At 37.1% G+C, this 15,501-nt stretch overlaps 1 protein-coding gene across 1 annotated transcript in view; it reads right to left on the reverse strand.

The window, feature by feature from the left end:
- Nucleotides 1–2,042: 2,042 nt before the first annotated feature.
- LOC113085612 (solute carrier family 12 member 9-like) overlaps nt 2,043–15,501 on the reverse strand; it is a 33,566-nt gene continuing 20,107 nt past the window's right edge. Inside the window, 5 exon segments of the mRNA XM_026255212.1 lie at nt 2,043–3,598; nt 4,489–4,635; nt 5,585–5,759; nt 6,393–6,585; nt 13,172–13,296. Coding sequence (XP_026110997.1) covers nt 2,703–3,598; nt 4,489–4,635; nt 5,585–5,759; nt 6,393–6,585; nt 13,172–13,296 — 1,536 coding nt within the window. The 3' untranslated portion in view covers nt 2,043–2,702.

Here is a 15,501-nt window from a genome sequence, read left to right on the forward strand (position 1 = left end):
AAGTTATTCGCTGTCAAAGTGACGCCAAAATGAATGGTAGTCAATGGGAATGCTAACGCAAGTGAAGTTCTGCTAAAAGATGGCAGCCCCCACCCGACTTCAACTTCCGGTCGAGTTCCTTGCCCCTTGGTTAGGAGCGGGTTCGCGAATCATTTGAGTCAGTTATGGGGATCGCGAATCATTTGAATCATTTCGGGAGTTCGGAGCGGGATTACGAATCACGAAAGATTCGCGCTCGTAAATTTTCAAATTGGCCATAACCTTTAATTCGTTGCTGCCAACTGGGGTGGCAGCAGGGGTGGCAAGGTTTTCGTTTATGCCACCCCGTAGATACGCCCCTGGTAACATTATAATTTAATATTGAATAATATCCATTATAAAACTAAAACCTACATTGTAATGTAGGTGTATACATAAATATATATATATATATATATATATATATATATATATATTCACACAAACACATACACACACACATTGATACATATAAAACCAATTAGTACAAATGATAATATATCTAAATTTGATATAAATAAATTTAAAATGTATATATATATATATACATTTGTTGGTCATCATAAAATAATATTTAATTATTAGCCAATAATATTCAATAATGATACAAATATTGACTTATGCTATTAATATCCATTCTAAAATTCTAATTTATACACTGTAATACAATGCAATGCTGTTTTATGCAAATAACATACACACACAGAGATGTACATATAATAACGTATAAAGTCTTATTTCATTTGTATATGCATAAATATATAAATAATTCATAAATTTTGTAACATTATATTAAAATAATTTAAGAATATTCTGAGCGTGTTTGGTCAAAATTAACTCCTGAGAGGAACTCAACAACTGTGTGTGAGTGTGTGTGTGTGTGTGCAGCAAATGGCATCACAGCACTATGAAGGGTCTTCTGGTACCTGCGGCGCTATGACAACCGCTTCCATCACCGTGGCGATAAAGATGCTCCTGGATGTGACATGATGTCACCGCGTTCGATCATTTTAGGTCATGGATGCCGTCCAAATAAGCACTCGACCTCATTTAGCTCAGGTAAGAGTCCTTCAGCTAACCGGTTTATCTCACGGTATCGCTCTCATTCTCTGATGTTCACTCAAAGACCTGCCAAGACGCCTTCACAACAGGTTAACTAAAACTAAAACTGTACAGTTACACTCGTTTTATTTGAGATAGTTTCCAAGACACCATTAAAAAATGTAAAACACAAAAAATAAATACGACAGAAATATAACTAATGAAAACTAGAGATAAAAAAAACTAATAATAATGTAATTGTAATAATTGTTGACTAACATGAACACACATTTATTACAGTATTAATTAATCTTTGTTTATGTTAGTTAATAATTAGTTGATGTTAATTCAAAGTGCATTAATGTTAAAAAGCACTTTTGATTTTAATAATGCATTAGTAAATACTGAAATTAATTAAGATTAATAAATTATGTAGAAGTAAAAAAATATATATATAGTATCTTATTTCACCTCAAAATCAATAAAAAATTATTTCTTATAATAAATGTATTATTTATTATTATTATTTTTTTTTTATGGAGACATTTTCACTATAAACAGTAATTATCCACTTATAGTCTCATTGCTATAATTTTAAAGAAATAAATACATTTTCATACACAAGAGTGGCATTTCTTATACTAACTTTAATTTGTGATATGAATAGAGAAAACAAACATTGTATTGTAGCATATATTAACAGTAAAACATCTGCAAAACAGATATTTTATTACAGCAATGAAAATCAAAATTGGGAATCATGAAAAATAGATGCATGACAAACAATTTTTTTTTGTGATGAAATGCAACCAAAAAAAATGTGTTTCTAAGAATTTACACAAATAATAAACAGTGTCAGTAATGTGTTCAAATAACATAATACTGAGTAGAAAGAAAGTTAAACTATTTTAAATAATTGCAATAAATGATTGCAAAATTAATGTAACTACCTTCGATTCAAATAAACAAATCAACAACAATCAGTAAGCAAACATTATTTTTATTCAATTACTAAACAATTTTTTTTTATATACTTCAATTTTACAGTGCTTAAAATGATTGCATATTAAAAATGCTTCAAACACAGAATGGAGTGTGATTTGGAGGTATACTGTCGTACTGTTTGTTAGTCGTGTGTGTGTTTATTATTGTAACACGTGTGGACCCCAAACACACACACACACACACACACACACACACACGACACAAAGCGCTTTGGTTTGGTGTCAGTAAAACTGTAAAACTCAGTAGTATCACTGAAGGCAAGAGCTTCGTCTTGGCTGCAAAAAAAATTATTATTATTATTGCATCAAGTAAACAAACACACTCACAAATCTTTGTACTTTTGTTGTTGAAATGCAAAATACTTCTGGAGTGTCTAAAAACATCGTAAAACATTCCAGTTGGCATTGAAAAACATTCAGGGACAGCACCGGAATATCAAGCGGCAACATTCTGGAATTCCAGGAATGTTACATTGTTACAATCCGAGAAAAGAATAGAACGTAGAGAGATGGAAGAACCGGAATGGATCTATAACATCCTCCGAAGTAAACATGTGAAGTGCTCGAAAAAAGTGGAAAATAATCAACCGAACGCGTTTCGTATCTTATAGATTCGTTTATGTGATTAGAACCGGAAGGTCAAAGGTCAGTGGTGATGACCGGCGTGACCCCGTGGATCAGGAGGGTCGGGCCCAGGTTACGCGTGAGCAGCTCTAGCTGATGCAGGTAGTCATGGTAACGGCTGGTGTCGGCAGGGGGGCGGGGCAAATACAGGAAGCGGACGGCGGGGGGGCGGAGCGTCTGGTCCAGGATGAGTTTGTTAACCGCTTGTAAATACTCGTCTGACACTCGCGAGGTGTTGCTAGGGAAGCTGTTCGCGAATTCTTTATCGTCTTCGACTCCGTCCTCTTCGCTTTCTACCTCTTCGATTTTTTCCGAACCCGTCTGACGCTGCCAATGAAGCGCGACTTGGGAATCCCAGGGAACCGTGCAGATGTCCGCCTTCATTCGGAGATCTTTCAAGAGATTTTTGAGCTTCTGTTCCGTCCCTTTAAGGCTCCGCCCCTCCTCCACACATAAAAAGAGGCGGAGCTTAGCTTTCTGCCACGCCCTCGTCATGTTGAGGATGCACGCGAGTTGAAGCAAAAACAGCGAGCACGTGTCGACATACGCGGCGCTGTCGGGTCGCAGAAGATTCACCGGCCACACATCGACGAACACGGGCCCCTGGAGCGCCTGCGTACGATCGAACTGATCGAAATATCGCACCAAAGCCACGTTCTTCAGCATCTTCACTGCGTCTGCGATTATGCACACGTACTCCTGAGGCCCCAGAGACTTCCCGCCCCTGCCCAAGGACACGCCCCCTCGCACCGGCGGGAAATGGAAGGGCGGCTCGCTCTTATTTTCGGGTTCGTCGACTTGAACAGAGCTCTCAGAGAAATTGCACATCGACAGAGAGGGGTCCTGCAGCTGGTCCTGAGGCGGCGTGTCGTCATAGAAACCCAAAACCAGAGTGTTGGGTCGCATACCGCCTGCGGATGACAACACAAAACTAAATAAATAAAAACAAATGAATAAATGAAAAAAAAATCTAAATAAATAAAATACATAAATATAAATATATATTACATTTGCATATTTAGCAGACGCTTTTATCTAAAGTTCTGGCTAACATTTTTACCTAACATGTGTTCCCTGGGTATCGAACCCACAACCTTTTGCACTCCTAACATAATGCTCTACCACTGAGCCACATGAACATACATAAAAAATAAAATATAAAGAAACAATAAATAAGCCAATAAAAATATTTATAAATAAAAAACAAATATAAAAATTATTATGTATAATAATAACAGATAATTAAAAAATTAATAAATAGTGCTGATCATGATACAGTGGGCTATGGCAGTTAAACCATTTACTGTTAATATAACTACCTTTTGTTTTTTAAATTAATCATAAATCTTGCAATACAGTGACATTTGTTTCAATAAAAATATAAAAAATATTTTGCATTATATTTATAAATACTGAAATTCACAAAAACTGTAATAAAAAAAAAAAATTTTGTGTCATAATTTTTTTTTTTAAACAAAATATTAGTGAATAATTCACTGAAAAAATATATATAAAGAGTTAGCATTATATACTTTTCATATTTTGGTTAATTCACTAAAAATAATAAAAATGTAAAAATATTTTTTTGCGCATTATTCTTTATTTTAATTTGTAAACAGCTCACTACATTACTAAAAGAGAGACATTATCACGATTATTAAAATACAAATACATTTTCATTAGAATTCCAGCAAACCACGCACAATATAATGCTGTTACTCTGTTATAAAATGACTCGTGGTGTAATGTGCATGGTTTTGGAGATCGTGTAAGTGAACGGAGGTGTGTGTCTGTCGCTCACCGAGTCCTGATATGAACAGAAGATGTTGAACTCCGTGTCTGACAGAGTCGGCCAGCGTGAGATTAACAAACGCTTTAATATTCAAATGATCCACCAGAGACAACCAGGAGTCGTACTGAGACTGCAGCGGATCCGACGGGAGAACGTCTGCGGAGAGAAACACACACAGAGAGAGTTAGAGCCTCCATAGAGAGATTATTACAGGAAGATTTCAGATTAATATTCATGTACCACATGCAACGCCTGCTGTTAATGACAACAGACCGTCATTCGACCGACGTACAGCTAAAAAAAACACGTACTTACTGAAGAATTCAATGTGTTACTCAACAGAAGGTCAGGTCGAAAATAACCCCGGACCTTTCAACTTTTTTAGTAAATAAGTAATTATATAAATAAAATAGATAAATTAAAATGCATAAGCTAAACAAATAAATAAATGGAATCCATGAAATAAATAAAAATACATAAGCTAAAATAAACAAATAAAAATAACAAAAATATATATAGCTACAAGAAAAGAAATATCAAATGAATGAAAATATACAAAAATAAACAAACGAATGGAAATACATATGAATAAATAACAATTTAAAAATAAAATATATGTTTATGTTTATATAAAAATAAAACAAAAAAGAAAAAGTAACTAAGCTCAAATAAACATGAATAAAAAGAAATATAGCCACATGGAAAGAAATAAGATATATTAATAAAAATATATAAAAATAAAAAAGAAATGAAAAGAAATATAAAACACAAAAAATATATATAAAAATAAATATGAATAAATGAAAATACATAAACAAATGAAAATAAATATAAATATATAAAGCAAAAAATAAATAACATTAAGTATAAATGCATAAAATTACATAACAATAAATAAATGAAAATAAATAAGAAGAAATTCATAAAATAAATAAATAAACCTAAATAAAATACATAAAATAATTACAAATAAATAAAATAAAATAATCATAAATATGTAAAAAAAAAAAAAAAAATTAAAAAAATATATAAATAAACCTAATAGATGAATAGAATGCATGAAATAAATAAATATGAATATATCAGCAGAAAGGGTGAGTTTTACCGAGGTCTCCGAGCTGCACGTGTCCCAGCACATAGAGGCCGCTCTTCTTGATGTCGTTGATGAACGTGATCAATCCCACGCTGCACCTGGGGTTGGACACCATCAGCAGCACCTGTGGCCTCCAGAACTTGACGTGATCCTTACGAACGTCCAGCATCAGCAGGTATTTACGCACCTGAAAACAGCAGTCTGTCAAACTACCACCAGGATTACATGTACGGTTATTATCAACATCTACAACTAAAACTATTAAAAACGGGTTTTGCTAATTAAAATAAAAAGATGTAATAAAATAGAATAAAAGTATTAGATTCATATATAATAACATATGCTGCTTTAGCAATTGAGAGAAATAGGAAATAAGTTTAAGTGGAAGAACTCAGTTTAATTACTGGAATTAAATAAAAACAAACTAATATTTAATATTTAAATTAATATTTAAATTAAAAATGTAACTTAAATAGTTTCTGTGTGTGTTTGTGTGTCTGTTGGTGTGTGTGTGTGTGTTGGTGTGTGTGTGCGTGCATGTGTGTGCGTGCGTGCGTGTGTGAGTGTGTGTGCGTGTGTGTGTGTGTGTTTGTGTGTGTCTGTATTGGTGTGTGTGTGAGTGAGTGTGTGTGTGTGTGTGTGTGTGTGTGTGTCGGTGTGTGTGTGTGTGTGTGTGAGACAGTGTGTGTGAGAGAGAGAGAGTGTGTATGTATGTGAGTGTGTGTGAACGTGTGTGTGAGTGAGTGAGTGCATGTGTGTGTGTGTGTGTGTGTTTTCGGTGTGTGTGTGTGTGTGTGTGTGTGTGTGTCTGTGTGTGCACCTGGTGGAAGATGAGTGCCTGGCTGATGCATCCCCAGCTGCTGACAGGACTCAGGTAGTGGATCAGCAGCAGCAGCAGCAGCATGAAGGCGATGCTCGCCGAGGCGTAGATGGCATTGATCAGGAACATCATTATGGCGCAGCCGATGATCCCCAAAACACACGTGTGCCACGTGAAATACCTGAACGTGGGCCTGCGGACAGACAGAGAGCAGAGTCTAGACCTCATCACATAATAAACTGCCCTGCCTTTATAAAAACTAATAGATAAACTACCAGACATAAACATTCCCCATTAAATTTTTTTTTACATTTTGATATTTTTACTGGAAAACGAGGCAAACTTAAAAAAAGAAAAAATAAATTAAAATAAAATTATTAAAATATGATCAAATATTTATTTATTTTTATCTTGCATTATATTTATTTAAAATGTAAAATAATAAAGTTATATAGCATTAATGTAATAATATTAATATTATATATTTACATTATTATGCAAGTATTTATAAGTTGAAATTGTTTTTTTTTATCTTTTTTGTTTTATTTATTATTCTTTTTTTTAGTTTATATTTTTTGTAATAGAACATTTTTGAAAATAATAAAAATAGTGTATACACATTTTTTTATTAAATAAAAATGAACTCTCAATTTATGAATAAATATCAATAAAAGTACAATTTTATATATATATGTATATATATATATATATATATATATATATATATATATATATATATATATATATATATATATATATATATATATATATATATATATATATATACAGCGCAATAGTACACAAACGGTCAGACAGACATTAGAGATGATGTTGCTGTGCGACTGCTGAACACTGAAAATCACTGCCTGAGCATCACAGATGTGCTAAATGCTCTAATTAGCAGAACTGAACCATAATTTGATGTATAATTTGTCCATATTAGTCTAGCGCAGCTGAAATTACTCAATGAACGCATGTAAACACTGGTTCTGGTGAGCAGCTCTTCACAGCTCACATGATGCAGCACACAAACGCTGCTGGATTCAAGCAAACAACGGGAAGGAAAGAAGGAGAAATGAGTGGAAAAAGTGATGTAAACAACACACTCTGTTTTTACCAGCTCCTCCTGAAGCACTGTCTAGTTACAGCAGTAAACAACTCAGACTGAAAATACAAACATTCACACCTTACAGGAATATTACTGATGATATACAGAACATTGAACTAATTACAGAACATGCACAAATAAGAGAGCTATATATATATACACATCTTGTCATAAACCTTAAGAGAAATTTTGTACAATGATTAATGCTGTTTGTTGACCAACTCGTCATGCAGTAACGAAAGTGCGGAATTATCATCGCATTTAGATATAAATTAGATGCATCTATAGTCAGAGAGTTGCTAATATATCTAAAATGTGCTATGTTAATTTAATTTGGTCAACCCTTGAAATTTCCTGACCTTCAATTAGGATTTTTGGTTCAGTTTTACATAGCGAGAACTTACGGCGGTTTGTAAAAAACATAGAAACCGTTTTGTCAACATTCAAAGTTAAATGAAACTTTTCAGCCAAATGGAAATCTTTTTAATTTCCTCAGTTAACTTTCGGGCAACATCCTTACCATGAATATACATCACTGTGTCATCAGCTTATATTATAATTTTAGCATTAATACACACAGATGGAAAATCACTGATATAAAGAGAAAACAACAAGGGCCCTAATATAGAGCCCTGAGGCACACCCATAGTGCATGCTCGTAAGGGAGATGGATAGATCATTTATCGATACACACTGCTTGCTTGCACTGAGAAAGGATTGAATCCAATTTATTGTACTTATACTAATAGAGAAATGTGTTAATTTATCTATCAGTAGTTCATGGTTTACTGTATCGAAGGCCTTACACAAGTCAAGAAAGACCGCCACTACAACTCCTCCGCTATCCAGACTTGATTTTATTTCCTCTATTAAATAGCAACATGCTGTCTCCGTTGAGTATTGTTTTCTGAAACCAAACTGGAGAGGATGTAATGCAGCATTGTAATCAAGATGTTCCACTAGCTGCACTGCAACTACGTTTTTAAAGACTAAAGGGAAGGATGATTATAGGTCGATAGTTAGAGACCTGGAGCTTGTCTCCTGACTTGTGTATAGACTTTACTATAGCTGTTTTCAAAGCACACACACACACACACACACACACACTCTCTCACTCTCATACACACACACAAACACACACACACAAAGATGGCAGAAACTCTCAGCACTCTCTAAAAGCATCTCGTGTCTCTGTCACATTTCAGCTTCATTAGCAGCTCCAATTGTTTAGAGATGTTGCTCGAGGAGGAAAGAGGTCAAAGTTCAGCCGTGTGTGTATGTATATAAATAACAATGAGTGTATTTGTGTTTGTTTGAGTGTGTATTTGTGAGAGAATCATTATGACAGCAATTACGGCTTCGTCTTTAATGGATTTTTCTCTTCTGGAGGTCAGTGTGTGTGTGTTTAATGGCTCTTCTGGAGGTCAGCGCTAAATGAAGCTATGCATCCAAACAACAGCGTGAAGACCTGAGATTCTTACCAAAACATGTCCTTGTCACATTTCACTTCAAAATCAATACCAATTATTATTTTAGTATTTAGCATTTTTGAGGATTTTCTTGCATTTTGAGATTATTGAACACATCTTCTTCTCAAATTCTCATGAATGCATATGGAAGTACATTTTGTAATCCATAAGTAATCAACTAGAAGGGTCCAAAAAGAATAAAAATTAGTTTCCAAACAGGTTTCCCCAACACTTAGTGATAGTCCCTCCCCAAATGCACATTATTGGTCGAGCTACTGTACCTGCATCAGGAATCAGCAAATGAATGGCTTACTAATAGTCGAAGGGGAGGGGAAAACTAAATGGGAGAGTAGAAAGTATTTAACATGTAAAAAATTAAAAAACCTAACTTAACTCTAAGTTAATTAAATCAAGCGGTGAAATTTAGAGGTTAAATTAATTACTTAATACTTAGTATTTATTTTTACACTTAAGTATTCATTTGAACACCTAATTGTTTTACATTTAAATTTATATAAGTTTTAAAATTAAGTGCTATAATAATATTTTAAATCAATAATTAAGTATTAATCATTCATTTTAACACTTTAAGTACTTTAAGTGGTGCAATTAAGAGTTACAATAAAATCACACCTATAAAATAATTATTTTTTTTTTATTTAAATTGTGATTTTCAGTGGTGAAAATAGTACTTAAGTGTTAAAATTAATGCTTAAGTACTAAGTTTTCACTTTAACACTTACTGTAAACAACTTAATTTTAAGAATATTAAATGTAGTGGTGAAATTAGGGTTTAATTTTAACACTTAAATTAACACTTAAGTATTAAATATTTATTTTAAAAGTTAAAGTAGATTAAATTAAGTATTAAAATTACGTGTTAAAATGAATATTTAAGTATTAGGTATACATTTAAACACTATTTTAAGTATATTAAATTAAGTGGTGAAAATAGGGGTTAAAATGAACACTTGAGTATTAAATATTTATTCTAACAGTTAAAGTAAATTAAGTTTTAAAATTACGTGTTAAAATTAATACGCAAGTATTAGGTATATATTCAATCCCTTAATTTTAGGTATATTAAATTAAGCGGTGAAATCAATACTTAAATGTCAAAAATAATAGTACTTGCTTTTGAAGTATGAAGTATTTGTTTCAATATGACGTTTTTAAAAGACAGTACCTTTAGTTTGTTCCATTCTTCTTTATTTCATTTTTTTACAGAAAAGAGAATTTGTGAAGAATTTGATTAATTGTCCTGAAAATAATGTCACAGTAAAGAAATACTTAATAGCTCTAAATGACTTTGTTTTTTTCATGAAAAATAAATTTCTTATTTCTTTCTTTTTAATTTGACCAGACACACACACACACACACACACTCTCTCTCTCTCTCTCTCTAGGTCTCGCTCACACACACACACACACACACACACACCCTCTCTCTCTCTAGCTCTCGCTCTCACACTCACACACACACACACTCTCTCTCTAGCTCTCGCTCTCACACTCACACACACACACACTCTCTCTCTCTCTCTCTCACTCACACACACACACACACTCTCTCTCTCTCTCTCACACACACACACACACACACACACACACACACACACTCTCTCTCTCTCTCTCTCTCACTCACACACACACACACACACACACTCTCTCTCTCTCTCTAGCTCTCGCTCTCACACACACACACACTCTCTCTCTCTCTCTCACTCACACACACACACTCTCTCTCTCTCACTCACACACACACACACACTCTCTCTCTCTCTCTCACACACACACACACACACACACACACTCTCTCTCTCTCTCTCACTCACACACACACACACACACACACACTCTCTCTCTCTCTCTCACGCTCTCACACACACACACATCTGTTTTTCACATTCAGAATCTCATTTCAGTTTTGCCCCTCAGTCTCTTTCACACTCCCCCTTTCATTTCCTCTTTTCTTTCCATTAATCTGCCGTTTCACTGGCATCTGTTCCAGCCAGGTCGTGTCTGTCTTTTCCTTCACTTCCATCTTTCCTCCTCCTCTCCTCTCCTCCAGCGCCGCTCGAGCAGCAGCAGCAATTATATTAAAAGCCAGCAGACCTGCTCTCATCCAAGTGATGTCACCCTGCTCATGTCAGCAAAAACCAAACTTCCCACTGCCAGAATGACTGTGCGACACACACACACACACACACACACACACACACACACACACAGGTGTAGAAACTCTGGCGTCTCAATCAGCCTCTGATTAGAGGACAGTAGAGTCAGTTGAAAGGACCATTAATCAGTTTAATTGCTTTCCTCGTTTCAATCAACCAATTAACAGCATGAGGAGCAGCCTGTTTTCTCACATGAAGGTAAAATATAACCGTCAGCGTCACACATGAAACTCATTAAAGTGACTAACTTTTCCAGACGAAAGCACCACATCCATCAGAGTCGAAAAACATAAAGAGTATGAATGAAACTGAAACATGTTCATGCTCAGTTCATCTGAGATCAGGAGGAGTTTGTGTCTTCATCAGGTTTGTAGAAATGTAGCACTGCATCAGTGTCTCATCAATGGATGCTCTGCAGTGAATGGGTGCCGTCAGAATGAAACTCTGATAAAAACATCACAATAATCCAGAGTTCACATAACTTTCCTTTCCTTTGCAATAAACTTTCAGCAATATTTGTGTGAAATGAACTCACAGCATTTATAGTGTTATATTGACTTTTTTTTGCCCAAAACTTGCATGTGGCATCAGCAATTTAGGATTTTCTCACCCATAAACAGAACATAAAACAAAGCAGTTTCGGTCTGTTTGTTTACGCTGATTGTCAAACGACTGAGAAAGCCGAAGTAGTTCACAAACACGTCCTAAAATGTGAAGCGCCGCTCTATTCTTCTCTCTTAATTCTGATTGATGAGTATCTGTCTGTTTGTTTTCTTTCGTGTGCTCTCATTTATTTCTCCAAAGATTCCTCTCATTAATTCTGGACACACTGGAGTCAAGATGAAATCCAGACACACGGATGCAGGTTTGGTTTAAACTGCATTTAACTATTAAAATGGAATCCAGAAAATGTAAAAGAATTTACTAAAATTAATTTGGTTTAAAAATAAATAAATAAAGGTCCTTAATTTTTATCTTTGTGAAGATTTTAGTGAACTGTTATTAAAATGTATTTGTTTCATGATTTCAATAAATATATTTTTTTAATAAAATTTAAATGTAATCATAATAACATGATCCAAAAACAAAATATTAATATGGCACAATTTTTTATTAAAAACACCATTGAGAAATCCACAAAAAACCCACATAATTTTGCTAAAAAGAAAAAAATATATATATATAATTAAAAAAATAAGGGAATTTTTAAGGGAATAAAAATCTAATATTTGTTCTTCTTTTAATAAATAGTAATTGTATAAGTTTCATGATTTCAATTAATTAAACATGCTTTTATGATTACTACAATTTAACTGAACCATTAAAACGCAATCCACAAAAATGAAAATAGAAAAAAAATATATATAACTGAATTTGAGGAAAATAAAATGAATTTCATGGGGACGTATACTTATATAAAGTCAGCTATAACCCAACTTAAAAAATAAAATAAAATAAAATATTTACTGTATTTATGAAACATCTTTACCTTTGAGGATGTCAACAAAGAAAAGTCTGATCAGGTTTAGGGAAACTATGAAGACAATTTTGCACTCAGAGAAGAGTGAAGAAAACACACACACACACACATACACATACACTTACAATAAACCAAACCATACCAAAGCCACAAGAGGAAACCACAAAAGAAAACAGTCAAATTCCCTTCCTCAGATCCACACACACACACACACACACACACACACACACACAGCACTCTCCCATGTCACCGATAAACGCTGAGTGGTTCGGCTAAATTAACTATGCTAATCACGGCGTGTCTCTGGGGATGTGAACACTAAATGGCTTTTAATCTAATGTGCCTCTGCAGAAACAACAAACAAACAACTCACGGCAAACAGAACGCACAAGCCCCGCCCACACAACACTCCCAGCCAATCAGCAGTGGAGGACAGCAGGACCATTTAACCTTGACATGCGACGGTCAGCAGGTGGTCAATATGGATTAAGATTCACAGATCAGGGATCGGACTGGACGCTAATATTTGAGGAATATACCAGTACCTGAAGTTGGGAGCGGAGGCCCACTCCAGAGCCAGACAGGCCAGATCCACAGCTGCGTACACCAGCAGGAAGAATATAGTGACGATACTCGCAATCGTGTTCAGCTTCCCTGAGAACAACACCAGCTGAGGAGAGGAGGAGAGGAAGAGGAGAAGAGGAGGAGAGAGGTGGAGGAGAAGAGAGGAGGAGGAGGAGGAGAGAAGAGGAGAAGAGAGGAAGAGAGGAGGAGGAGGAGGAGAGGAGGAGAAGAAAGGAGGAGGAGAAGAGAGGAAGAGAGGAGGAGAGAAGAGGAGAAGAGAGGAAGAGAGGAGGAGAGAAGAGGAGAAGAGAGGAAGAGGAGAAGAGAAGAAGAAAGGAAGAGGAGAAGAGAGGAGGAGGAGAAGAGAGGAGGAGAGGAAGAGAGGAGGAGGAGAAGAGAGGAGGAGGAGAAGAGAGGAGGAGGAGGAGAGAGGAGGAGGAGAAGAGAGGAGGAGAGGAGGAGAGGAGGAGGAGAAGAGAGGAGGAGGAGGAGAGAGGAGGAGGAGAAGAGAGGAGGAGAGGAGGAGAGAGGAAGAGGAGGAGAGAGTAAGAGAGGAGGAGAGAAGAGGAGAAGAGAGGAAGAGGAGAAGAGAAGAAGAAAGGAAGAGGAGAAGAGAGGAGAAGGAGAAGAGAGGAGGAGGAGGAGAGAGGAGGAGGAGGAGAAGAGAGGAGGAGAGGAGGAGAGAGGAAGAGGAGAAGAGAGGAAGAGAGGAGGAGAGAAGAGGAGAAGAGAGGAAGAGGAGAAGAGAAGAAGAAAGGAAGAGGAGAAGAGAGGAGGAGGAGAAGAGAGGAGGAGGAGGAGGAGAGAGGAGGAGGAGAAGAGAGGAGGAGAGGAGGAGAGAGGAAGAGGAGAAGAGAGGAAGAGAGGAGGAGAGAAGAGGAGAAGAGAGGAAGAGGAGAAGAGAAGAAGAAAGGAAGAGGAGAAGAGAGGAGGAGGAGAAGAGAGGAAGAGAGGAGGAGAGAAGAGGAGAAGAGAGGAAGAGAGGAGGAGAGAAGAGGAGAAGAGAGGAAGAGGAGAAGAGAAGAAGAAAGGAAGAGGAGAAGAGAGGAGGAGGAGGAGAGAGGTGGAGGAGAAGAGAGGAGGAGAGGAGGAGATAGGAAGAGGAGAAGAGAGGAAGAGAGGAGGAGAGAAGAGGAGACGAGAGGAAGAGGAGAAGAGAAGAAGAAAGGAAGAGGAGAAGAGAGGAGGAGGAGAAGAGAGGAGGAGAGGAAGAGAGGAGGAGGAGAAGAGAGGAGGAGGGAAGAGGAGAAGAGAGGAGGAGGAGAACAGGAGGAGAGAGGAGGAGGAGAGAGGAAGAGGAGGAGAGAGGAAGAGGAGAAGAGAGGAGGAGGAGAAGAGGAGAAGAGAGAAAGAGAGGAGGAGGAGGAGAGAGGAGGAGAGGAGGAGAGGACGAGGAGAAGAGAGGAGGAGGAGGGGAAGAGGAGAAGAGAGGAGGAGGAGAACAGGAGGAGATGAGGAGGAGGAGAAGAGGAGGAGAGAGGAAGAGAGGAGGAGGAGGAGAAGAGAGGAGGAGGAGAAGAGGAGAAGAGGAAGAGAGGAGGAGGAGAAGAGGAGAAGAGAGGAGGAGGAGAACAGAAGGAGAAGAGAGGAGGAGGGGAAGAGGAGGAGAGAGGAGGAGGAGAAGAGAGGAAGAGGAAAAGAGGAGAAGAGAAGAAGAGGAGAGGAGGAGAAGAGAGAAAGAGAGGAGGAGAGAGGAGGAGGAGAAGAGGAGAAGAGAGGAGGAGGAGGAGAAGAGAGGAAGAGAGGAGAAGAGAGGAAGGGGAAAATAGGAGAAGAGAAGAAGAGGAGAGGAGGAGAAGAGAGGAAGAGGAGAAGAGAGGAGGAGGAGAAGAGAGGAAGAGAGGAGGAGAGAGGAGGAGGAGAAGAGGAGAAGAGGAGAGGAGAAGAAGAGGTGAAGAGGAGAAGAGGAGAGGAGGAGAAGAGAGGAAGAAGAGAAGAGAGGAGGAGGAGAAGAGAGGAAGAGGAGAAGAGAAGAAGAGGAGAGGAGGAGAAGAGAGGAAGAGGAGAAGAGAGGAGGAGGAGAAAAGGAGAAGAGGAGAAGAGAGGAGGAGGAGAAGAGGAGAAGAGAGGAAGAGGAAAAGAGAGGAAGAGAGGAAGAGGAGGAGAGAGGAATAGGGGAAGAGAGGAAGAGGAGAAGAGAGGAGGTGGAGAAGAGGAGAAGAGAGGAAGAGGAGAAGAGGAGAAGAGAGGAGGAGGAGAAGAGAGGAAGAGGAGAAGAGGAGAAGAGAGGAAGAGGAGAAGAGGAGAAGAGAGGAGGAGGAGAAGAGAGGAAGAGGAGAAGAGAGGAGAGAGGAGGAGGGGAGGAGAGGAG

Source organism: Carassius auratus, unplaced genomic scaffold (genome assembly GCF_003368295.1).
Source record: "Carassius auratus strain Wakin unplaced genomic scaffold, ASM336829v1 scaf_tig00042015, whole genome shotgun sequence".
NCBI classification, from domain to species: Eukaryota; Metazoa; Chordata; class Actinopteri; order Cypriniformes; family Cyprinidae; genus Carassius; species Carassius auratus.